Below are 25,684 nucleotides of genomic sequence, written 5' to 3'. Positions count from 1 at the left end.
AGTTAGCCGCTTCCTTGAGGGCTGGCTTCCACGTCCACCAGACAGGCCAGCCAAGCGTCTTCGAAGGCCCCACCGGATGACCGCCGGACCTGACAGCCCCCCGCTTGCCCGTGGGCCCAACCGGACGACCGTCAGACCGGACAGCCCCCACCTTTCTCATGGGCCAGACCAGACGACCGCCCAACTGGCCAGATCAGCCCCGACGTCCACCATAAAATGCGTTGGGGCTCTTCTCCCCGTCTAGTGTTTAGGGTTTCTTGTTTTGTGTTGTTCTATGCATCTGGAACCCATCCCTTAGGTGGGGTGGTTATGTTAGGGATTGGTTTTCTTATGTTTTTCCTCTGCGTGACCTGTTACAGTGATTGCCCAATGAGTTCACCTGTCATTTTCCTGCACCTGTTGTATATCCTGCTAGCTGTCTCCTGTGTCATCCAGGTTTTTCCTGATTGTTTTGTTCAACCAAGCCTGTCTCTGTAAACCCTGTTTGTCAGTCCTAGTCAGATCATCTCCGCTTGTCTTGCTCATTTCCATGTCCTGTGATCCTCATTTCCCCGCTTCCTTTCCACCAAGTTTGATTTTGTTACTTGATTTTGAAGTTTGTGCAATATTTTACAATCTTTGCCATATTTTATTAAAGTTCTGTTAATGGACTCAACACCCTGACTTTGCCTGCTTTCCCCGTTTTGTTCCGACCACACTCCACGACACCAAAAACTTGACAATAAAGCACATTTTAAAACATTTCAAGAAGGAATGTTTGTCTGACTCACAGCGACATTATAGATGGCCATGCCCACAGCTCGGTGGTCGTTGATTTTCTCTGTTGAAATGGATTTGGTCTCATAAGCCAGGAAGATGCCAAGCAAAAGCAGTAAGCCTTTGTAACCATACACAACACCTACAGAAAGATTGAAACAGTTGCTGAAACACAACTGGCATTTTTAGTGCATATGATTAGTGAATAGCATTTTATTCATGTATATTTATTCTGCTTTGGTTTAATATGAGTAAATGTCACCCATGTATAAACAACCACTATTAGTGACAACCACCATTTACTACATAAAATTGTTTATTTTTTGTAGTAGTAATCTACATTAAAATACTTTAGTGATCTATTGAAAAACACATTTTTAGTATCGTAGAAACATTCATTCTCTCCATTCATTCATTCACCGCTTATTCAACCGCTTATCCTCTTAAGGGCTGCAGGGGGTACTGGAGGCTATCCCAGTTGACTATGGACACCAGCCAGCGTACACCCTGAATTGGTGGCCAGCCAATCGCAGGGCATCAGGAGATGGATACTTCATACATGCTCACACTTATACCTAGGGGCAACTTACGGTGTTCAACCAGCCTACAATGCACGATTTTGTGATGTGGGAGATTATAAATACTAATTACTTGTTCAGTATATAAATTACTTTTTTCATAGTGTGAAAAAAAGTCACCATGTTGTTTAGTGCATTACAAAATACAGCAAATGTCCATATCAGAAGGAATAAAATAAGATTTGTTCAAAAGCCACACACATTGGAGATCTGGGAGGCTTTCTTCTCCCTTTTAAAGCCTTATTACAATCACACATTTTTTAAATGAATCCGAGTGGATCATGTTCTGTGCTTCTATTGCTGAGGCGGCAGATCGGAGCTGTGGCCGCAAGGTGGTCGGTGCATGTCATGGTGGCAATCCCAGAACGCGCTGGTGGACACCAATGGTGAGGGATGCCGTCAGGCTGAAAAGGGTGTCCTATTAGGCCCTTTTGGCCTACCGGGTGGCTTTGGTCGTTTCTGAGGCAAAAACCTCAGGGTGGAGTTCGGTGAAGCCATGGAGAACGACCTCAATGTGGCTTCAAGAACAATTTGGTCCACCACCTGACGTCTCAGAAGGGGCAAGCAGTGCACCATCAACACAGTGTATAGTGGGGATGGGGAGCTGCTGACCTCGACTCGGGATGTTGTGAATCGGTTCGTCGAATACATTGAAGACCTCCTCAATTCCACCGACATGCCTTCCCATGAGGAAGAGGAGCCGGGAGAGTCTGCGGTGGACTCTCTGATCTCTGGGGTTGAAGTCACAGAGGTTGTTAAAAAGCAAGGCCCCTAGGATGGATAAGATCTGCCCAGAGTTTCCAAAGGCTCTGGATGTTGTGGGTCTTTCTTGGTTGACACGTCTCTGCAATATAACATGGACATCGGAGCAGCCCCCCTCGATTGGCGGACCGGAGTGGTGTTTCCCCTTTTTAAAACGGTGACCAGAGAATATCTGATCAGGATGCCCCCCTGTGTGTTCCCCTCTGGAAGTGATCCAGGCACGTCCCACCGAGACTATGTCTCCCGGCTGTCCCGGGAACGCCTTGGAGTACTCCCGGAAGAAATGAAGTGGCTGAGAAGAGGGAAGTCTGGGCCTCCCTACTGAAGCATCTTCCCCGGGCCCCGACTTCAGGAGAAGATGAGATTAGAGTTATATGCATATGAAAAGACTGTAAATGAAATAATATCTAAATATAATCAATACATAAAAAAATGTAAATACTTTAAGTACTGTACGGAGTGAAAATAGTTCCTTCTGCTTGAGTTAAATAATAATGAAAAGGTGAGCGGTTTTTAGTGCACAAGGAGCATGGCGACTGCTGTTTCTTTTTTTGTAAAATATGCTTTGATACAAGGACATGGCAGTGTCAAGAATATCTTGTCTCATGGTGTTATAGGCTGAGCTGTAGTCGTTGAAGAGCATTCTGACGTAGCTTCCTCTTTTCTCAAGGTGGCTGAATGCAGTGTGAAGGGTGGTGGTTATTGCATCTTTGATTGGCATCGTCGTTGTCCTCTCCTTTCGCACTTCTGTGTTGACGTCCACTCGTCATGCCAGCTTCACTTATCCATAGCATAAATCCCTCATAATACTGGTTCTTTTTTCATTCATAGTGGTCCACTCACTTAATTTTATTTATTTTGTTATATATTGTGGCCGTCTTTTGAAAGTTTGCTTCCTTTTCCTTGGTAAAATGCATGGTAGATTCATTTGTGCCACAATGGCAGATCTTTAACAATAGCAACATCACTTTACTTGGTCATTTTCATCATGTCTATTTTTTTCCTGGACTCATTGGATGCCAGGAAGCTTAGGGGGGATATTCAATGGCGACTCAAGATCCAAAAAACCCTGGAATAGACTCGCGTAGTCTTTCTCCACAAGCGATGTGCGCAATGGGAAATTCACTCGCAACAAAACAGGAGAAGGCAAGATGTTGGCCTTTTTATATCGTTCTTCTGCAGTCAAATGTGACTTTTTCTTCACCACTGAGTGCCACCCAATTCATCGCTGAAGAAGAAACAGAGGCCTGACTTCCGCCATTTTTTATCCCATCTCCTCTGCTTGCGGTTCTCAGAATTTTGACATTTTTATGAACTTCTTTTTTACACTAAAGATACAAAAACATGATGAAATGAAGCCACAAAGTGGTGTAGGATCACTTAGGCTTCAGCATTCCAAAAACCTCAATGTTAGGTTCTTTGATGACTGAATTTACTAACTGAATTGAATGCTTTTATTATCATTGTACAAGTAGAATAAGATTTAAAGATTCACGACAAAAAGCAAAAATAACAACAACAAAGAGACTAATAAATAATCACTAAGTAAGTACTAAATGGTACTCGGGCGATTTGCCCAAAGACGTTTGGCCGACGGATGTTTGGCCTAAAGACATTTCGCCGAGGGGGCGTTTTGTTACGATCGCGCCGCGTCATCGTGGCGCGCTCGGGATAGGAGTTGAACCCAGTCGCGGGGAACAGGAGGGAAATTGAGGCAAGTAGCTTCAAAGCAACATCTTTAATAACTCAGAAGGGAACTTTACAAAACAACGAGGACTTGGGAAACGGAAGCGATACCAAACCGGAAACAGGAGGACGAGAGGTATCGAGGAAAATGAAGTAGGGCAGCATAGCTATCGAATCCACGCTGTGATAGCCGGGAACATGCTGGAATTGTGCAGGAGCATTACAGGAGTATACGGGAGCATGCCTAACGCATGCAGGAACGATCCGACAATGATCCTAGGACTCATTGACATTTAAATACCAAAACCGGAAGTAATCAGCAGATTGACTGCAGCTGCTCTTCCCTGACGGCACGCCAGGAGGGACAAAACGAGCCGCTCCTGACACGTTCGGCCGAAAGGATAGTTAGCCGAACAGATAGTTAGCCAACCGGATAGCCAGCCGACCGGACGTTGCGCCGACGCGCTCACCCCGCTCACCCCGCTCCCGGTTGCGTGTGTGTACATGTTTTTCAACCTCGGCCCGCGGGCCATATACGACCCGTTACAGATAACATTCATTTAGGAATAAGAAGGGCATTCAGAACAGAAGAAATAGTAAAAAAATAGTAGAAATCCTACTCCAGAAAAATGATATATATTTCCTAAAATAATGGGAAATTATTTAAGAAGTGAAAGTGTGCTTTATGGCATGGTATTATTCTCTGAACCCCTCTGGTCCGTCCAAGGCACTTCGTATTTAGAAATATGTCCAGCGGGGGCCAGTACTGCATCACTAAAGCTAAAACTCAAAGAAAAAAATAATTCTTAGAATGGCAGCTTATAATGGTGAGCCCATTTCTATGGCGGTTATTATAAGATCTCTGTGTTTGAATGGTATTTCATCAGATAACAACATAATGTCCATACATGTTCCCCTAGAAAGAAATGAATCACATTTCCAACAAGCAAGAACATTTTCATGGCTTATAGTCAGAAAGGACCCAAAATTAATGATAATGAGCTCTGAACAATCAATTTGTTGGAATTACAATAAGACACATTGAAAGCTAGGTGGTGATGCACGAGATCAGGAGTAGCGAACCTCTGGCTCAGGAGTCATATGTGGCTCTTTTGATAGGTGTATATGGTTCTCCGCTAAACTTTGAGGTAAAATATGGGAAACACTGTTGAGAGAACTCAGTCCGGAATGCAACAAAGGGAGCGGTAGATGAGCATTGTGGGGCCGACACTATCTCCATATGGCTTGAAACATTTCTTTCCATTAGATTATTCTGCATGCAAATGTAGAAAAGAGCATTGGAAATGTCAACAATTCAACCTACCGAGCCAGGTGTTCATTTTTTCGGAGCTGCAGTGCTCAAGTATTGGTTGGATTAAAACATCCAGGTCTCCTTTTGGGGTTTCTCTGGTGAATTTCTGTTTACATGAAAACAACACCAATAGATAAAAAGTACAGATGAGTATAGTGTATTTTTAGCCTGCTACACCTGTGGGAGAATAGGCCATTGGACTAGTGACCGCCGTTTTTGGCAGTGCCCTCAACAATGGACTAACCGAGGGATGAAACTAAGCCAGGATGGGGGGGGGGGGGGGGGGGGGGATTCCCGTAACGAGCAACGCCAGCTAACGCCTCCCCAATACGCATTTGTGAAATTTCCTCCTGCTTATTATAATGACCCAAGGACCTCCACTGGTGGCCAACCATAGCAGCCACCTAACGAAAAAAAAATTACCTCGCTCTGCCGAACCCCATGTGCAATATGCCACTCCCCAGGGGAAGTACTCACAACAATGATGATGCCCTGAATCCAGTAACTAAAAGCTGCAGGATCCTGGGATGCAAGGGTGAAGAGTTCATCCTGCCTTTAACCTCCCCAGTATCCACTATGTGCTAATCACAGACTCTCACTCATTCCTTCATCTATGCTCCGAAGTACCGTGTCAACTTGATGGGCCGTGATCTTCTTATCAAAATGTGTCCTGTCATCAAATGCAGCCCGGAAATGCACTTTCCAGATGAACACTCATTCTTTTGCAGTCCTGATTATTGTCCTTGGTTCCAGCTTCCACAACTCCTCCAAGACTCTCCTGCAAAGCACCAACAAGCAATGGCCCCAATCTCTGCTGACATATACTTGGCTTGCTTGTTATAGCGCTGGCAAAGCTATGGATATAGTCCTTTTGTCAGTACACCCAGGTTGACGGCTGTGATAACTTTGCAATAATAGTATCAATATAGTACAACGGCGAACACACTAATTTGGTGCTACATACACCAAATGCATGCTACACCCGCACGCTAAAAATACGTATTTAAAAAGGCAACGGAAGCAAAACTTAGTTCGGTTATACTGTATTTAGCCATTTTACAATGTACTCACGTCATCATCACTCACAAAACCATTAGAATCCCCATTTTCAGTGTCCGAATTAAACAATTACCCAAATTAGTCTTCCAAAACGCCAGGTTTTATATTTTATATTTACATTTTAAACCTTTAACCATGTCCAGATGTTTCGTCGATGGACGTTGGGTCGACGGACACTTGGTCCCCGGACCTTTGTCGAACGGACGTTTGGTCGACGGAATGTTTTCTCTCTCTCTCTCTCATGATTATAATTTTGAGAGCGAGAGATTACCTGGTTGATTTCTTTCAACAGTAAACTCTCTCTCATAATTATAATTGTGAGAGCGAGCGAGTCCGGCGACCAAACGGCCGTTCGATGAAACGTTCAGGGACCAAGTGTCCGTCGACCCAACGTCTGGTAACGGTTATAGCTTTAAAATCCATATACAGATAAATGATACACATAATAATTAACTTTAGATTTCCCACCTGTTTAATTAACATTTTCTCAATCCTAATTTTCTTAATAAAACTTTCCCACAGCTTTATTTTATTAATCCTTTCCCATGAAACAAACATATTTACACTCAGAGGTGAGATGCTCTCAGTATCCCCAAGTGTCTGTCGACCAAACATCCGTCGACCAAAAGTCCGGGTACCCCTTTAACAGTTTTTCATAATTTTGTCATTGCATCATAAACATCCCCTATCATTTGCAGTTAAAATAGTTTTTTTATCAGGGTTTTTTTAATGCTCATACCCAAAACTGATGACAATATATTTTGAAAATCGTACCTCCACTGTGATATGTAATGGATCCACAATCTGCCAGATTATGAGAGACAAGAAGTCGATTCCAAGCAAGACGCCAACCGTAGTATAGAGCTTCCACGGCTCCAGGTGCTAAAGAAACAAGGAAAGGAAGAGGTACAAATCCTTTCTCTTTATCTAATATTGCGAAAGAAAAATTTTTGAAGCCACAAACAGACCCATTAAAGTTGCCCATGAAACAATAACTAACATTATAAACCTACAAAGCAATAATCCGATGGAGCAATGAAAAAAAAATGAAAGACTAATGGGACTATGTATATTTAACTGGTTTGTTTAGCGAAAACAGGTGTTGCTTTGCATTTCAGGAGATAAAATTTTTGTTTGAAAATGATAAACAGGAACTACATTTGTTTTTCCACAAAATTAAGGTCTCTGATTATCAGATTATTCAAAAGCCATCAAAGAATATGAAACCTCTCTTCGAACAAATTCATATGTTATGCAACTACTTCTCGTTAACCACTACTAGTATATATTGACTATGGAGGCTTATGGAGGCGTTCATTCATTTTCTGAGGCCCTCATCCTGAAAATGATCATTAGGGTTTCTAGAGCCTATCCCAGCTGACCATAAAGCATGAAGCACGGAACACCCTGAATTGATGCAGCAGAGGCTACATTTCTTGTGAGTACTCAGGAAGGAGCAACTGGAAACCAACCTGCTGTTAAACTTCTACCGGTCAGCCATTGAGAGTGTGCTAACCTATACTGTGACAGTATGGCACTCAAACGGTACCGTGGCCGGTCCACTTGCCGAAAGACATTTGGCCGACTGACATCTGGTCGACAGCCAACTCGCCAAAAGACCATTTGGCCGAACGTTGAATTAGCCGAACTAGCCCAGGGGTCTCAAACTCGCGTCCCGCGAGCCCAATGCGGCCCGCGTCTTTATATGCAAGATTAATGACCGTGCGGCTCGCAAGATTGATATGAATGACACTGTGTTCGGAGCTGGATGAACCAATCACAGTGAAGTATACGGCTCTGTAGGGTGGGACATTGGCCGGGCTGTCCAGTGCCTCGCTCACTCCGCTCGGCTCGGAGAGCTGCTGTAATCCAATACGATCGGAGACCGAAAGTGCGCATGCGCCACAGACCCGCGCGACTGAAAGTTAAACGGTCAAATCGAAAGTGCGCATGCGCCACAGAACCGCACGACTGAAAGTTAAAAATTCAATCCGAGACTCATTCCTAGTGTAAACACATATTACAGCCCCAGAGATGTCTGTTTCAAAGCCTGCCGTGAAGAGAAAGGTCAGTGATGAGCACGGACAGTTTCATGAAAAGTGGGGAGTGCAATATTTCTTTGTTGAATATGGGGATGTGCTCTACTTCACTGAAGTACGTTGGCTCAGCATGGGGAATGTGTTGAAGAGATTTTTTTGAGTTGAGAGCAGAAGTAAAAGATTTCATGGAGATAGGCGGGGTTGCTGTTCCTGTGCTAAGTGATCCCAAATGGCTCATGGACTTAGCTTTTCTTGTTGATATCACACATGAGCTTAATGTACTGAACAAGAAGCTACAAGGCTACAAGGGGCAACTTGTCAGTGCTGCCTATGACAACGTGAGAGCATTCTGCACTAAACTTTTGTTATGGAAAGCCCAGCTCTCTCGGACAAACCTTTTCCATTTCCCAGCATGCAAGTCTCTTGTGGATGCAGGCACACCATTCAGTGGTGAGAAATATGTGGAGGTCATTTCAAAGCTGCAGGAGGAATTTGATCACAGATTTGCAGACTTCAAGACACACAAGGCCACATTTCAAATTTTGCGGACCCCTTCTCCTTTGATGTGCAAGATGCCCCTCCTGAGCTTCAAATGGAGCTCATTGACCTGCAGTGCAACTCTGCACTCAAAGCAAAGTTCAGGGAGGTGAGAGGAGAAGCAGACAAGCTTGGGCAATTTTTGAGAGAGTTGACCCCCAGTTTCCCTGAACATTCCCGAATGTTCAAGCGGACCATGTGCCTTTTTGGGAGCACAAACTCATCTCCACCTTGAACTTCAATAAGTCCAAGTATAGGTCCAGACTTACTGATGAGCATCTTCAAGCTCTATTGAGGGTCTCCACTGCTTCCTCCCTCAAGCCAAATGTGGCTCAGCTATGTGAGAAGAAGTGCTGCCAGGTCTCTAGCAGCAAGAAGTAAAAGAAGCTGTGTCCAGAATATTTTGTGTTCAATGTTCCATTCAAGTTCAGAAAGTTAAAATATAAAGAGCTGTTCATACAGACATTTGAAACAGAATAAAAATAATTAGTTTTCTCTACTTAGCCAGCCACTGTATATCTACTGTGTTCTCATTATTTTTTATTTTTTTTATTACTTATTGATTTATTTTTTATTAATCTTTAAGTTAATTCATTTAATCCATTACTTTTTGTTAAAAATAAAGATATTTGATAACGTTGGAATGTTTTATCAGCACTTTTCTTGTGGAAATCTTGATGCGGCCCAGTCTCACCCAGACTCTGCCTCTTGCGGCCCTCAGGTAAATTGAGTTTGAGACCCCTGATCTAGCCGAAAAACATTTAGCCGACGCGCTCGCCCCGCCCCCGGTCGTGTGAGTTTTTCAACCTCGGCCCGCCAACATCTAGCCGCAGGATTTCTTTTGTAAATACAGCCGAAATGACGGCGAGCACCAAATTTGTTCGCTCACTGTCATACTGTTTTTTTTCTTTTTTTTTTCTTTGTACTCTGGCTTGGCACAATGACAAATAGATACTGCATAACGCTCAAGGGCAAGTTGTGGGCCAGTTCTTAAACCATTGGGTAACTTAATGTAAAAAGATTATACTTGATTGGGGGATATATCATAACTGCTAAGGGAGCTTGCCCTTCAAAGATATGACGATTAAATAAAGCTGAATTCTGCTGCTTGGCAGAAAAGCTGGGGTGAGATTTAACTACTTGTGGAAAATGTGTTTAATAAATCCCACCTATAGCTTTCCTTTCACAATTACCTTCTTCTTATCCTTCTTCTCATCCTTCTTAGTGAAGACAGTGTGGACCCACCATATCTTGGTAAACATGCTGCCATATGCAAGGCTGAAACCCAGACCAAGTAGCCAGAGTCGAAACTGTAAGGCACAGAGACAATAATCTTGGATTAATTTATCAAACAAATGGACCAAATTAGTTTCACAGACACTTGCCATCTTTAAGCCTTGTCTCAGTTAATAAGACTTTCTGAAATGACCTTCAAATGAAATTATAATTTGGAGAGGCTTTCTCAATTGTTACTGACATGAAGCTGCTTTGGCTGTAGTCATGCGCAACACAACCTTCAATAAGGAAAGAAATTAAAATGGCAAAGGTAATTACGGAAACTTCTTAGACAAGAGGGTGGTTTTACAATTTAATTAGTTAATTTGTACCCCTCTCAGTCTCAGAAGAAAAGCTGTAACCTCTACATCGGTCACTTTCATGTCAATTGAAGGCTATCTATTTCTCTAAGTCTTAGGAGAGTCTTTTTTTCTGGTAAATTCAATGTTAACAAATTAGCATTGGTACTATGATTAGTAAATAGTGCACTCACATAAATATCCTGAATGTCGCGGAATTTACACTACATACAACTAAAGTTTAAAGACCCAAAAAATAAACTTGAATGTGTGTGTTGAGTGATGATGTCAGATTTCTAATATCTCATGATGGAATTTTTGTTTTTTGAATTACTTCACTTCATGAAACTAAATTCTAATTAGTAGGAAGTCGAGTGAGCAAAAGACAGCTGATCGTTAATTAAAATTCACTGTGATTGGCTGGCCACCATTGAAAGGTGTCCCCACCTGGTGCTCATAGTGTGCTGGGATAGGCACCAGCATCCTCCATGATCCTTGTGAGGATAAGCGGTAAGAAAAATTAATGATTAAAAACAAGGAAATAGTTGGATTTGCACTAGTGTATGTTTCCAGAACTATACTGAGTGAGTTTCATACAAGTCACAGCCGGTAAAAGCACATAAGTACTTCTAGTCCCATCTCTCCATCTCATCTCATTTTCTGAACCGCTTTATCCTGATTAGGGTCGTGGGGGTACTGGAGACTATCCCGACTGACTCCAGGCCAGAGGCGGGGGACACCATGAATCAGTGGCCAGCCGATCACAGGGCACAGGAGACGGACAACCAGGCACACTCACACCCATACCTAGGGGCAATTTAGAGTGTCCAATCAGCGTAGCATGCACGCTTTTGGAATGTGGGCGGAAACCAGAGTACCTGGAAGAAACCCACGTAGGCCCAAGGAAAATATGTATGCCCCAAACAGGTGGACCAACCTGGATATGAACCCAGGATCCCAGAGCTTTGGAGCTGACGCGCTAACAACTCAGCCGCCGGGCTACCCTGAAAATATCAATGCTAATATTTTATTACTTGCGGTATATAGTCTGAGGTAAAGTGAGTATAGAGCTACCCCAGATGACAGACAATTTCAGAAGTTGAAGTGTTTTAGAGTTGTAATATACACAGACATTTAGATGACAATCGTTAGCGTTTTTCTGAAATAAATCCACGATCCGCTGCCTTCAAAATCTCATTGGGGCTTGCCGATTTTGCTAAGTGTTGGGTTTATTCTGTATTACTATTATAGATATATGTGTAGTAATTCGTTTCTTTGTTAAATCATTAAAAGTCTTCCTATTGTTCGGCTCGAGGTCATAAACTGCTGCCTAGTCAACTCTTACATGGACTCATCCAAGGCAAAGACGCCAAGGTCTAACAACAGATACGGATATCTGCCACTTCCATAACACTCGGGACACTTCGGGCTTCTTTATGTAATTGTTATATGATTGTTAGGTCAAATGAAGGCGTGATTGTTTTTATTCAAAATGCCTTAAAGCTGTACGCGAAATACGGTTCGAGAGGATACTTTTGAAGATCTCCTCCCTTAAGGTTTCTTATCCGTGATACAATCTATTTAATTAAATGTCAATAATTGAATAAGATGTCTGCCTGCAGTTATTGATAATCACAAACCAAGGTAATTATTAATCAACCTATCACTAAGAAAAAGGGGGCATAAAAGGGGATGAGTCATTGTTTACAGATAATTTCATAATGGATTGATATTGAAAATGAAAGCCAATTCTATTCATCGGAGCAAAGATTTCCTAAAATGTTTTTGCTAACAAAAAATAAACCCTATTTCCTGGAGGGTCCCTTTACGAGTGGAGAATCGCTTTTGAATTGTGAGGGATATTTAGAGTCTTTCTGCTGTTTTTTTAAACAATTCTGAAGAATCTTTAATAATTAACTTTGTTGGTACAACACTGTCATCATGGTGTGCATAAGCCCTGTAATTCCTTTGTATTTGCTTAAACATTAAAATGGATATTGACTTACCGCCGGGCCCAGTGATTAAAGTTGAATCTTATAAACTACTCTACCTGATTCACTAGAGTTAAGTATTCTTGTTAACAACAGCCTAGAAAGCAACAAGGGCCCACCCCTTTATATATTAAAAATCAATTGCAATCTCTAAATGTTTTTCACAGAAAACAAAAGAAGTTAATTCAGCTGCATGGTAGTGAATGTGAGAAATTGAAGCTTTACAATATTCTCCTTATAGAGGCATTTTTTACCTTTTGGCACTTAGGAAAATATGCTAACGCAAGACTTAACATATAATGAAAAATGTTACCAATAGTCCTTTCACTAATCTTTTGGCTGTTGAAAAATCTTCTCTAAGGATTCATAATAATAATGGGTAGTCTTCTGCAGTGATGTAAACAGACCTGAATTAGATAACATTTATTAGTTCTATAATGAAAAATTCAATTATGGCCATTCCAGCAGCAAGTGTTTAAATTAAAAAAGAAAACTAAGGAGACAAACGCAAGCAAGGAGGATACTAAAACTCAGACTACACTGAAGTGAGAACTGAGCTGTCTGTGGACAGTCTTTCCAGATTTATGCTGCCAAGTGTTGTTAAAATAAACTAAGGAATTAGCTATATGTATACCTACAGGCCAAACAACTTTATAGAATCCTCTTTATTGTACTGGCATCCCTTAACCCTGGTGTCTACCAATGAGCCGGATGGCTATCTGATTGGAATCACGGCGGTGGGTATCATGTTGATAGGTATTGGTGGAACCTTGGCAAACCGCTATATTGGGAAGGCATTGTTGAAGCTCTTTGAATGGGATCAGGTACCCAAATTGGTCAAAGACTCTGCCAGGGTTGTTTGGGTTTTGATGGGGGAGGGGGAGCTGTATCTTAAGATGGATGCAACAACTGACCAGACTGTGAGACAGATGCCAAGTAGACATGGATGGGCAGCTTAGTATGAAAAAGGCCAGAAAATACATGGATTTTTGTGGCATTGGACACATTGCGGGGCTGTAATGCTAAACATTTTGTCTAAAATGTATCTTTGGCATGGGTGCCTATCTTTTAGAAGGTAATGTGTCCCAGCTCCCCATCCCTTCTCCTCTCCACCACACCGAACTTTCTCCCCTGCCACATACTAGTGACAAAACACCGTCAAACCCTGTCCTTACCTTTTTTTGGTGTCACGTTCCCTACTTGTGGTGTCTAGTACTGCTTCTAAGTGTAGGTCTTTCTTCCATGCCTGTGATTTATCTTCATTTGAACGGGAGGCGCAGGTAGTTTTTGAGATTTGGCAGTCAGCCTGCCTTGTCTCTCGCCAATCCAGTATGTGATGTTTTCAATGTCTTGGTCGGGCTGTATCTGGAAGGGCATTTCCTTGTACTTACAATGACAAAGAAATGTTATACCTTGTACAGAGCCCAAGCTTTGGAACTGAGATCAACTATATCTTGACAGAACTTCTTAACCTGAGCCACCAACTCAGGATTCATCTCTCAAGGACAGTTGACATTCTGTAGGCAGGGACCTGAATGCCTAGAGCCTTGCCTTTAGCAGCAATGCAGCTCTCTTCGCACATAACCCAGTTGGCCCCTTAAACAGGTGATGGGCCAAAGGGATGAGGGACCCACATATCCTTTTAGGCTTATGTCCTACCGGGCTTCGTTGGTGCAGGGTTGGCCACCAGATTATTTCTAGTGAACCTCACCTTGTTGTTTAAGGGAAACATCTGTTGATTTTTTTCCATCATAGGAGCCCTTTGAGCCATATATTTATTCTTCTTCCTCACCTAGGAACTGTTTGCCATATGGTATCATGTGGCAGTCAACATAGGTCCTAGGATTAGTGAAACACACAAGCATACAAATCTCACCTCTATGATAAAGTAATGGTTCATGGAGAGAAGAGCCATCATTAAAAATGAAAAACATACCTGTAGTACTGTACATCTAACCTCTAATTTGAGTTACCTAACATCTGAGGTTTCTTAAGACACCCTAATGGTAACAAAGATATCAGCCAGGACTTACCTCACAGCACTAATAGGACCCAAAGCAACAAATAAAACCCACCATAAATGTCGAAATAAAGCTCTGTTTCCATGGTAACTGTGTGAATGCTGTGCATTGGTGCATTCAGTGTTTGAAAGAAGTCAATAGTGTACCTGGCAGACAACAGGGAAATGCTTCCTGTGGACATGAAGGCCATCAACACCCAGAGGGAAAATTGCAGCGAGAGCCATCATGCAGCCCACTGCAGTCATGTTGTTAAGGTATGGTTGGGAATTCTGAATATACCTGTGACAATAAAACAAACACATTCAGGGCATTGAATAATCATTTCTATAAGCAGACACCATTTATTCATTCAATATCCAGAGATAATTGAAGCTTTCAATTTTAGTTACTGGCTGGCAAACCAAGACACGGAAGATTCATTGTACATAAAGACGCAAACAGCTTTTAAGTGTTACTGTACTATTGAAGCACCAGTAATGTATTTTCTTAATTTTATTATAAATTGTTGTTCTATTTATAATCATCACAGCAATCCCCAGATGCTGTGCAACTATAGAATGATATCTCTCTCAAAAATGAAGTTATGCTAAAATAATAATAATCCTTATTTTTTAATTTATTACTTGCCTTTGCCTTGCCTCTGGTGCCCTTAAAAAACTTCGATATCTTGGAACCAATAAGTGATGAGGAGTAATAGCTCACTTTGAGCAAATTTTGTCTGTTTGTAACATCTTTGAATATATTAAGCAATATCTCTTAGGAATTGCACATTCTGGTAGTTTTCAGAAGAATATCTTTTAGTATTCCCAACCAACACACGTATCTCTTACGCACATCTAGTTTCACAACAAATAATTATGATAATTTTGCCGTTTGTCATCATATTAAATGTAAATAACACAGACACATCTTAGCTTATTTCTTTAGCAGTATTCAAAAAACTGTTTGGAAAAATCTTGATAATGGCTTGGACTTTTGCTTGGTCTGTTTAAAGCTTTGTTCACTTATAATACCTACCCAGTAGGAGTTGAAAATTGCACCCCAAGGAAATGAGTGTCAACCAAGACTGTAAAAAGGCAATATTACTACTAAAACATCTGCTATCAACAATTGTTACTAAATCCCTTTTAAACAAAAGTCATCAGGAAACAATATGCAAGCACAACCCCAAAATAAATTATGTTCATCAAATATTCAGACTTCAGGGTGTCACCCGCCTCTGGCTCGGAGTCAACTGGGATAGGCTCCAGCACCCCCCACGATCCTAATGAGGATGAAGCGGTTCTGAAAATGAGATGAGAGAAATATTCAGGCTTTTTGAGAAAACGGCATACAAACATTTATAATAATACAAACATTTTTGACACTGTCTAAAATCTAAATGAATTTGCACCATCATTGAACAATTCTCTCATCTCATCTTCTGAGCCGCTTTATCTTTATCCTGGCTGTATGTTAGGACCTACCGTATGCATGCATGTACATCTGTTTTATGTATATATGTGCTTTCATATATAATTTTTTTTTCTGTTTGTTTCATATGTACTGTTAACGGATGCAGTTTTTTATGTATCGTATCTTGTGCTGACCCGGTCCATCTGTCAAATTTTTAAAGTCAATGTGGCCCCCGGCCGGGTCCAAAAGTTTCAATACCTGCAATACCTGTTCAATGACTGCAACCTTGATGACACAAAAACACTTAGCAACAAACACTGACAAGTTTGAGAGGGAGCCATCTAATTGTGTAGGGGTTCACTTGCCTGATTTTGGTGCAGGCAAGCGTGGCATCGATCACCGCTTAGTGGTGGTACTATTATGAGTGTGAATGTTTTTCTGTCTCCCTGTGCGCCCTACAGCTGACTGGTGACCAGTGTGGGGTGTAGTTCGCCTATCGCCTGAAGTTGGATGGCATAGGCTCCGGCAACTCCTGCAAGGCTTGAGTGGTATCGATGACGGGAAAAAAAGTAAAAAGTGACTTCTCGGAGTGCCCTCTACTTCTGAAGTTTTTCAAGATTAATACTGATGAAGAGTTTGATGGATTTGGAGTGCGATTGAAAATTTGGTAAACATGTTACATTGGGTTGTTTAGATTATATTTATGGATAACTGTTATGTATTATGCTTAAAAACACCTATTTTGCATTTGGTTGGCGTTAATTCGGAGATTTCTCCTTCGGAGTGATCATGTTGAATAGGATTAGAACTGAGACAATACATTGATGGTTTTGACATGTCTAGGGGAGGGATATGGACTATATAAGTATATAAGGATGTTGAGAGTGGAACTACAAGGAATTAGGCCTAGTGGTCGACCTAAAAAAGGACATGAAAGGGGATGGTAAAGAAGAGGAGGATGCAAAAGAAATGGTGAAGTAGAAAGTGGAATTTGAAAAGTTAATTTGCTGTGGCGACCCCCTTAGGAACAAACATGTTGTTCTCCATTTAATTGTTATCACTTTAACATGTAGGGCTTTTTCTTGGTCTATGCTATTAACATTCCCATGATAGGAATTATAAGACAGTGTGACTGTGTTATTTTTGAATTTTATGTTTTTCCACTTCATTCTTTTTTTGTGGCTGGTGCGACTAGCGATAAGCTCTGAACTTAATCATAATAACAAATTATTTACATTACATAACTTCTGTGATTGGTTAGCAACCAATTCAGGGTGTCCCCCACCTACTGCCTAAAGTTGGGTGGGATAGGCTATGGTACCCTTGTGACCTTTGTGAGGATAAATGGAATGTAATAAATGGATGTATGAATACTTCCATCACTGAACTCTAGTTGAAACTTTGTAACTATCCATAAGGAAAAAAACATTTAAATAAGATTCATGGTCATCAATATTAAAAGATGAACCCATGTACCTGACACTGCTGTTGTAGATATTGAAAGTGAGGCAGATAATGCCCAATAAGATTCCCAAACCAGAAAAAACTGACATGGACACAAATAGCTTCTGAGACAGGTAGCGGAACTCCTCGATGACCATTGTCTGGTCTGCAGGGGGTCCAGAGCCTATAAAGGAAAGGACAATAGAAATGTACAAGTTGTTTTGGTAATGTTTTTTTTTAATAAATCAGAGACCATGGGTTCGGTTATTATTTGGTGTGTGGCTCAGATCGACTATTTAAGCAAGAAAATAGTGCCCGCACGAACTTCATAACAGGAAGCCAAATTGTTCAACTGTATCACATTTTCCGGAGCCATACGTCAAACACTGTGTAGCACACAGCCGTTCCTCTAAATTGGAGAATCTTAACAAAATGTGGATCTTATTAAAAAAAAAGTGGTCACATTGGTTAAATTGCATCAGTTAAAGTAGCTATTTTGAGTGTCGAAATTTACTGTCAGGAGATAACAGGGTGATTTAAGGCTTTTCACATCTTGGTCACTTAAGTAGTTAACTAGGTAATGATTTCTGATCCGACCTATGTTTATCGCTTAATTGCTTAAGAAATGAATTGAGCATTTTTAAGATTAAGTCGTGGCAAATTGTGTGGCATTGTTGGAAACCAGATGGGAATTTTAGCATACTATGAACTAATGGTAGTCTATATTACTTATAAAGCGTGATTTATGGATGTGTGGGTGTGAATGTGTGTCGCTATGTTAGGTTTCTCTCACTATGTTTGTCCAAACCGTACAACACTGAGTTGATATTTTTTATGGTGGCCAGAAATGGCTGTCGGATCCTAATAGAGAATTGAATTTCTCCACCTTCTCCAAGTGTGTAAGCTCAATCTTTTATTTGTTAAATCTGGAAGCAGAGTTAATGTATGAATCATTGTTTTTACATGATGTGTCTAAACGCACCGCATGGCTGATTGGTCGTATGGTAGGACGCCTTTTCACGTCTTTTACAAAAGGAAGAATTTCCCCCAGCGAGTTTCTCGGGGCACACGCACATACACACACATCCATAAATCACACTTTATAAGGACTATAGACAACCAGACTACCATACCAACCACCAATTACCATGAATCAAATCTGTATAACATGTACAGGGCCCCGACCTCTCTTAAGGGTGACCCTAAAATGACACCTGATTGTAAATGGTGATGACAAAACAAAGCTTGTGTCCTTTTGTAAACAGAAAAAGAAATTGTGTCTATCCTCTTATGAAAGCAGTAAACGACATGACATTGTTTCCACTAATATTGCATTTGGTAACTTTACCTGTTTTCAACCTTACAGGCTTGGGTCTGAATCTGGGGCCACTAAATGACACATTGATTCTATGTTTTGACCTGTGGTTGTGGTGTGGTGCAAATAAATTGCTGGGTTGTCTTCATCAATTCACTGCAATGTACCCTCTCGCGATACCTCCTTCTTTGCCACCTGATCTCCGACCTCTTGTTTTGTTCCCAGGACCTTGACCACGCTCACCACCAAGGACCACAATCTCAACCACAACGAAGCATATTGTACGTGCGCTTAGGAACCCTCTACGGACCTCTAGGCCAGGGGTGGCCAACCCGCGGCTCGCGAGCCGCATGCGGCTCTTTGCCCGGTTTCATGTGGCTCTTACGTCCATATCAAAGTTTGTATTTGTGTTTTATTTTTATTTGCGTGTGCGCTTCGCTTGAGTTCAATACGGTATTTTCGTCCAATGCGCATGTGCTTGGGATGAAAATACCTCAAAGTTTCCCAGTAGGAGCAAGGTCATTTGAGTAAACGTTTTTAACAGAGTGGGAGAGCTCCCGTGAACCAGAAGCGACAATGAACAGCGTCGCGCACACAAAAAGTATCCCAAAGATCGAGCGTCGGCTGAAAAAGCCACACCCCCCTGCGAAGCAGACCAAGGCGAGAGTGCTCAGCCGGGAGCAGCCAATAGGAGAGCGAGGTGGACACCCACGTGGTGGGCGCGCTAGTTAAAAGCCATTCATAATAAATGACAGCTCACAAGGAGCGAACGTTGCGCAAAAATAGGCTCTGATTTTATGACAGAAGTCCCACTAAGTAACATGCATAGAAAAAGAAAAACGCTATTGTAAATTATTATATTTTTGTTTGCGGACTTGGTTGAACTGAGAGTTTGTCTGTGTGAGACAGTGCACACAATGTTCATTGTTGATAATGACTGGCCTGTGCTGTTAGTACTGTAGGAGTCAATTTATGTCATTACTATGCTGGTGTGTGACATTTACAATAAATCTGTGTGATGTGGCTCTTTGCGGTAACACAGTAAAAAATGTGGCTCTTTGCGGTAACACGGTAAAAAATGTGGCTCTTGGTCTCTGACTGGTTGGCCACCCCTGCTCTAGGCTATCGACCTCCACGCTACGCAAGATTACTCCATTACGATTCACCCCTTGTCCCTTTGCCTCATCCAACATAACAGCCACTCAAAATAAACATAAAGCTCCACGTCCAGCTTGTGTGCGTTTGTCTGCTTCGGGGTCCTGCACCCATGACCGTAATAGCAGGATCCATCCAGGTATGGACCCCGCAGGCTCTGACCTAACTTCCACTATCCGGCAACGCTCTAAGATCAGTACAGCCAAGCGATTCATTCCCCCTGACTGAAGTATCTCAGATTTTCCAAGCGTTAGTCAATGCAGACAGAGTTACCGCCGTCACTTCATGTACAACAGACACAACCAACCCCAATCTTGCTAGCTCAGGCGATAACCCTGTCGCCTCCGCTCTGCGAACTCATATTCCCGACGGCCGCCCCATATAATGGCGACCTCGGCGCGTGTCAGCCTTTCTTTGTCGAATGCAGCTTAATGTTTGAGCAACAGAGCCTCACAAACAGCACGGACCGAGCCATGATCGCTTACCGCATCGACTCTTCACGGTGAAGCTCTGTTATGGACCACCACCGAACTGGAGAGAGGCTTGAATATTTGCTCCTCATATTCTGACTTCACAGCGGAGATGCGTAAACTGTTCGATCACCCACTGCGCAGGTGGGGACAAGCGAGGTGCTTGATGTCTCTCCGCCACGGCGTCCAAAGCGTGGCGGAATATTCAGTCAAGTTTCGTACCCCGGCAGCAGATAGCGGGTTCAACAAAGTTGCCCGTATTTATCTGGTGCTTAAGCGAGTCCCTGAAAAATGAGTTGGCAAGCTGAAAGGAACCCGGATCCCTCGAGGCGTTCAGGAGTTTGGCCATAAGAATAGACAGCGGAAACAGATCTCGCACAGAGGTCCCACATGCAAGCTGCAGCAACCATTTCCAACGTCTCCTCCGGCTGAGAACCCCACGATGACATCAGAGCCAAAGCAACTGGGTTGCAGCAGGCTATCAGAGGAGGAACACTCTCGTCGTCTTCGCTCGGCTTTGTGCTTTTACCGTGGCGAGACAGGTCATCTCGTACGTGCGTGTCCGGTTCAACCAGTAAAGGAGGGTTCACCAAGAGAGAGGGAGTTGTTGGTGACCCTCGCCACTGTGGGATCTTTCCATCATCTTGTGCTGCCGGCCTCCATCTTCTGGGAGGGTCAGACGCACGGACCACAGCACTGGTCAACTGTGGAGCAAATGAGAGCTTTATCGACCGCTCCATGGTTTCACGACTCGGCACCAAGACTTCCCAGTGGGTGTACTTTTGAGGACCACCGCAATAAACGGTTGGCAGGGTAGACGTCCGGACGGAGCTAGTTCACCTCTGTTTATCCGAGAACCTACAGCAAGTTACGTATTTTTATGTTTTGGACTGCTTGGAAAAGCCCATAGGTATTGACCTTCCTTGGCTCAAGGAACACAATCCAGTCAGTTTATTGATCAAGCCCCAAGGTGACAGCCTGGCACATCTCTGATGCACTAGCAGCAGGGAGACAAAGTTGGAACCTTCACGAGGTGTCTCCTGAGAGGCCGCCCGTCGCGGCCTTCGAATCCAACAAATACCACCCAGAACTGCCAACCAAGAACGTGGCACCCTACATTTTTCATCCAGCCGGAGATATTCGACTGCCCCACACCTCCGGCTACCCCCCGGATGAACTAATCCGCGTTCCAGTGGCAGCTCTAGTGCGGTCGAGGGTAACCCCTAGGCGCCTGGGTGGCCTAACAACAACAACAAGCACTAGCAGCAGGTCTCATCCGATCATTCTCTTGCCTAGTTGCGGCAGGATTCTTCATTGTGGAAAAGAAGAACGGTTTGCTGCACCCCTGCGTCGACTACCATGGTATCCCCATCAAAAAAAGGACCTTGCCTCTCAATGAATCAGGTTTTATCTTTAAAGGGCCCACATTTTACCAAGTTGGACCTCCGTAACGCCTAATATCTGATCCGCATTCCGGAGGGAAATTAATGAAAGAAATCCTTCACCACCCATCTGGGGAAATTTGAGTATCTGCTGATGCCTTTTAGCATGTGCAATGCGCCAGCAGTTTTCCTTTGAGACGTGGATCAGTGTGTGTTTTTTTATCTGGACAACATTTTAATTTTTTCTCACGTACCCCCACAATGCTGCAACGCCTTATGGAGAACCCCCTGTATGTGACGGGGAGCTCCGGATGGACCCTATGAAGGTGGCGGCCATTGCTAATGGGCGCAGGCGTGAAGGTAGGAAGGAGCTTCAGCATTTTTGTGTTTCGCAAATTTCTAGAGATGGTTTAACAGGGACTATAGCTGCATTGCCACCCCCTCAAAGAACTCAAGTCAACAAAGTCCCTGTTTCAGTGATCAGAGGCAGCAGAAGCCTCTTTCAGGGATCTTAAGACCCATTTTACCTCCTCTCTCGTGCTCACACACCCAGGTACTGACCTACAGTTCATTGTGTAGGTGAATGCCTCGGAGGTGGGGGTCAGGGCTGTCCTCTCTCAACGCAGAACAGGGGATGGGAGGGTGCACCCATGCACCTTCTTTTCCCGTAGGGTGATTCCAGACGAACGCTATAACGGCATTGTGGACCGCACTCTGGTGGTGTTGCACCAACGTTTTTAGAGGCCAACAATGAGGGAGGATTCCCGCTCCTTCCTACTCTCTCCCATCCATGACCATAACACTTCCATCCTTATTGAGTATGCAATCTGACTGTTGCTGTGACATCGACAGAAAACGCAGGACCCCGAGCAGATGTACCTACAACGTGACCTAAATACCTAATCTCATCTCTTTTTATGACCCGCTTTATCCTCATCACTGTCACACGGGGGGCTAGAGCCTATCCTAGCTGACTCCAGGCCTGAGGCAGGAGACATACTGAATCGGTGGACAGCCGATCGCAGAACATAAGGAGACGGACAACCATGCAAACTCATACCTATACCCAAGGGCAAGTTAGAGTGTCCAATAAGCCTACCATGCATTTTTTGGAATGTGGGAGGAAAATGGAGTACCTGGAACAAACCCATTTTGCCGTATTCACCGGTGAGTCTTGTAGCAGGCACTCCGGGAGTATGGGGTTCTGGAATGCCTGATATGTGGGTCCAGTCTCTCTATAACCGGTTTCATAGCCTAATCCACGTAGCCAGCAGTAAGGAGGATCCGTTTTCAGTAGGAGTTGGACTCCGCCAGTGCTGCCTTATGTTACCAATTCCTTTCATAGCTTTTATGGATAGAATACATAGGCGCAGACGTGGCATCGAGGGGTTCCGGTTTGGTGACCTAAGTATTGCAACCTCTGGTTCTGTTGGCTTCATCAAGCTGTGATCTCCAACTCTCACTGGAACGATTCGCGACCTAGTGTGAAGCGGTCGGGATGAGAATCAGCAGCTCCAAATCTGAGTCCACAGTCCTCAGTCGGGAATGGCATCCTCATCTACGGTCATGAGCTGTGGGTTGTGACCGAAAGAACACAATCTCGGATGCAAGCGGTCGAAATGAGTTTAATCCGGAGGTTGTCCGGACTGTCCCTCAGAGATAAGGTGAGAAGCTCAGTCGTCCAGGAAGAGCTCAGAGTAAAGCCACTGTTCCTCTGGATTGAGAGAATTCAGATGAGGTGGCTCAGGCATCTGATTAGGTAGCCCCGGAATGGCTTGAAATCCTCCCAGACGAGCTGGAGAAAGTGGATGGGCAAGGGGAAGTCTAGGCTTCTCTTCTGAAGCTGCTGCCTCGCATAAGCGGAAGAAGATGAGATGAAAGAGATGGTTGTAATTCATTTTTATAAATAAATTTTTTTCTATTTCCATTTTCTCTCCTTTTTGGGTTTCTCACACAATTGGGACACTAATCTATTTTAAAGGGTAGATTTTTTGAGAATTGTGATGTGGAAAATCCAAGTTACATAACGGGTTCTGAAACCAATTCATTTCGTAAGTATAAGTACCACTGTATTACTTTCCTCTATGATGAATAAACACAAAGAGTTTTCTCCTGGGACTCACCACCTCCCTCTACATCCCAAAAACATGCAGGGCTAGCTGGTTGAACACTCTAAACTGCACCTAGGTATGAATGTGAGCGTGAATGGTTGTCTGTCTCCGTGTGCCCTGCGACTGGTTGACCACCAATTACAGATGTCCCCCGCCCACTGTCCACAGTTGGCTGGGATAGGCTCCATGGTGATAGCAAGCTCGCTGCTTTAATGAATTTCAGAACTACATGTAATAATAGAGTACCCATTCCCGATGGCTTTAATAAATTAGCGAATTTGTCTGCACAGACATGCAAGTAATAAGCCAATATCAAGTGAGCAAGCCCTTTACAAAGCCATTGATTTGTCGATAATTTGTAATAGAAATAAAAAAGCAATTGGATGAGTAAACATGCATTATTTTATTAACATTACCAGGTTGTGTTCTCCTTCGGAAATGTGTGTTTTGTCAGCCTTTTGAATCCCTCATCGTTGTTAAAGCTAACCTTCCTTATTTCAACTATTGCCACTGCTTTAATATATGCACATATTAACCCATTAAAACAAAAGCTGGTCCGGGGTGCATTTTAAATGGAAAACAAGATGCATATTGACAATAGCAAAACTATCTGCTTCCCAAAGCAGTTTGTTTTTTAAACACATGGGACTTTAAAACGTCAACACATTTTTTATGTTATGGTGAAATGGGATGAGTTAGCTAACACTATTCAATAATAACCCTATCTAATCTTAGACAATACATTTTCTCAGTAAAGATAAATGTTATGTTTTGTTGGATTGTTTTGTGATTGAGGATGTTTTGCCACTTGTGTGCTTTCCACATGATTATGAATGTTTCACCTGCTTCTGGGGCTTGCTGGAGCCCATCCCAGCTGACTTTGGGCGAAAGGCAGACTACACCCTAGACTGGTTGACCGTTAGCTGTAGGGCACACCGAGACAAATGACCATTCGCACTCACAATCTTACTGACACCACCGGGAATTGATCCTGCACATTTCAATCACACAGTAGTGATCTCTGAATGCCTTTAGTCTACATAGTCTGCCACACTGTTTCACACACCCATGGCTTTCTCATTTTAGCCCATCTTTCAGTGTTTATGCTTGTCAGGGAACAGATAAATGTGATCAGAGCCCAATTTTTCCACAGGCATTTGACTTCTGAGTGACCTCAGCAATTAATAAAATAACTTTACTCTGCTTTATTTCCGAATTCAACTTGGAATCAATCTCAAACTTAACAGACAAACTTGAATCAACCAGTGAAGCCTCTTGGATGTATGCACCACATATTATGAGAACATTCTGAAGATCAGAGCTTCTAAATACTTTGTAATTTTTCCTCTTATAACAAGTGTTGATTTCCCAATGATTTGACAGTGGTTTCCACTGTCAGATTGTGCCGGTGGGGGAAAAAATACAAATGTATAAACACAATGTACACACAACCATGAGTGAACTCATGCATCCGCAAATGTAGTACATGTTTGTTCATAGAGCCATGACGTGTTTTTTTGTGTTTAACCTGCAGGATCATTTCACTGAGGTGACAAATATGGAAAAAACAAAAAAAAAGTTCATTTATTCATCTTCCATACCGCATATCCTCATAAAGGTTGCGGGGGTTGTTTGAGCCTATCCCAGTGAAATTGGATAAAATCGAGACTACACAATAGACCAGGGGTCTCCAACTCTGGTCCTCGAGGGCCCCTATCCAGTCTGTTTTCCATATATCCTGCCACCAACACACCTGAACCAAATAATCATGATCGTGATCAGGGCCTCTGTACAGCTTGCTGATTAGTTGATAATTTATTTCAGGTGTGGTAGAGGAGAGATATAGGGACCAGACGGAGTTGGAGACTCCTACCCTAGACTGATCGCCAGTCAGTCATAGGGCATATAGAAAGACAGTGATGGTTTGCACACCCAATTATGTCACCACCAAGTGGAAATCAATCCAAATCTTGCCCACAGTGAAGTCAGGCAAGTGAATCCCTACACCATCAGATGGCCAAAAAAAGTTAGGTTTTAAAAATGTTGTCTCAAGCAAGTAAGTACAATACACTCTTTACCTGTGCATGTTTGTAGGTGG

At 42.9% G+C, this 25,684-nt stretch overlaps 1 protein-coding gene across 2 annotated transcripts in view; it reads right to left on the bottom strand.

Moving 5' to 3' along the window:
- gabbr1b (gamma-aminobutyric acid (GABA) B receptor, 1b) overlaps window positions 1–25,684 on the bottom strand; it is an 83,599-nt gene that overhangs the window by 5,862 nt on the left and 52,053 nt on the right. Inside the window, exons 10-15 of one of the 2 annotated variants that reach the window (XM_077744075.1) lie at window positions 17,187–17,337; window positions 14,462–14,594; window positions 9,923–10,039; window positions 6,928–7,035; window positions 5,107–5,200; window positions 771–898 (exon numbers count right to left, since the gene is read on the bottom strand). In XM_077744075.1, the coding sequence (XP_077600201.1) occupies window positions 771–898; window positions 5,107–5,200; window positions 6,928–7,035; window positions 9,923–10,039; window positions 14,462–14,594; window positions 17,187–17,337 (731 nt within the window). The remainder of the gene's footprint in view (window positions 1–770; window positions 899–5,106; window positions 5,201–6,927; window positions 7,036–9,922; window positions 10,040–14,461; window positions 14,595–17,186; window positions 17,338–25,684) is intronic. The other variant, XM_077744074.1, reaches the window with a different exon arrangement.

Source organism: Stigmatopora nigra, chromosome 21, assembly GCF_051989575.1.
Source record: "Stigmatopora nigra isolate UIUO_SnigA chromosome 21, RoL_Snig_1.1, whole genome shotgun sequence".
In the NCBI taxonomy this organism is placed as follows: domain Eukaryota; kingdom Metazoa; phylum Chordata; class Actinopteri; order Syngnathiformes; family Syngnathidae; genus Stigmatopora; species Stigmatopora nigra.
Note: the sequence above shows the minus strand (reverse complement) of the source record. Positions and strands in the feature narration are given on the sequence as shown.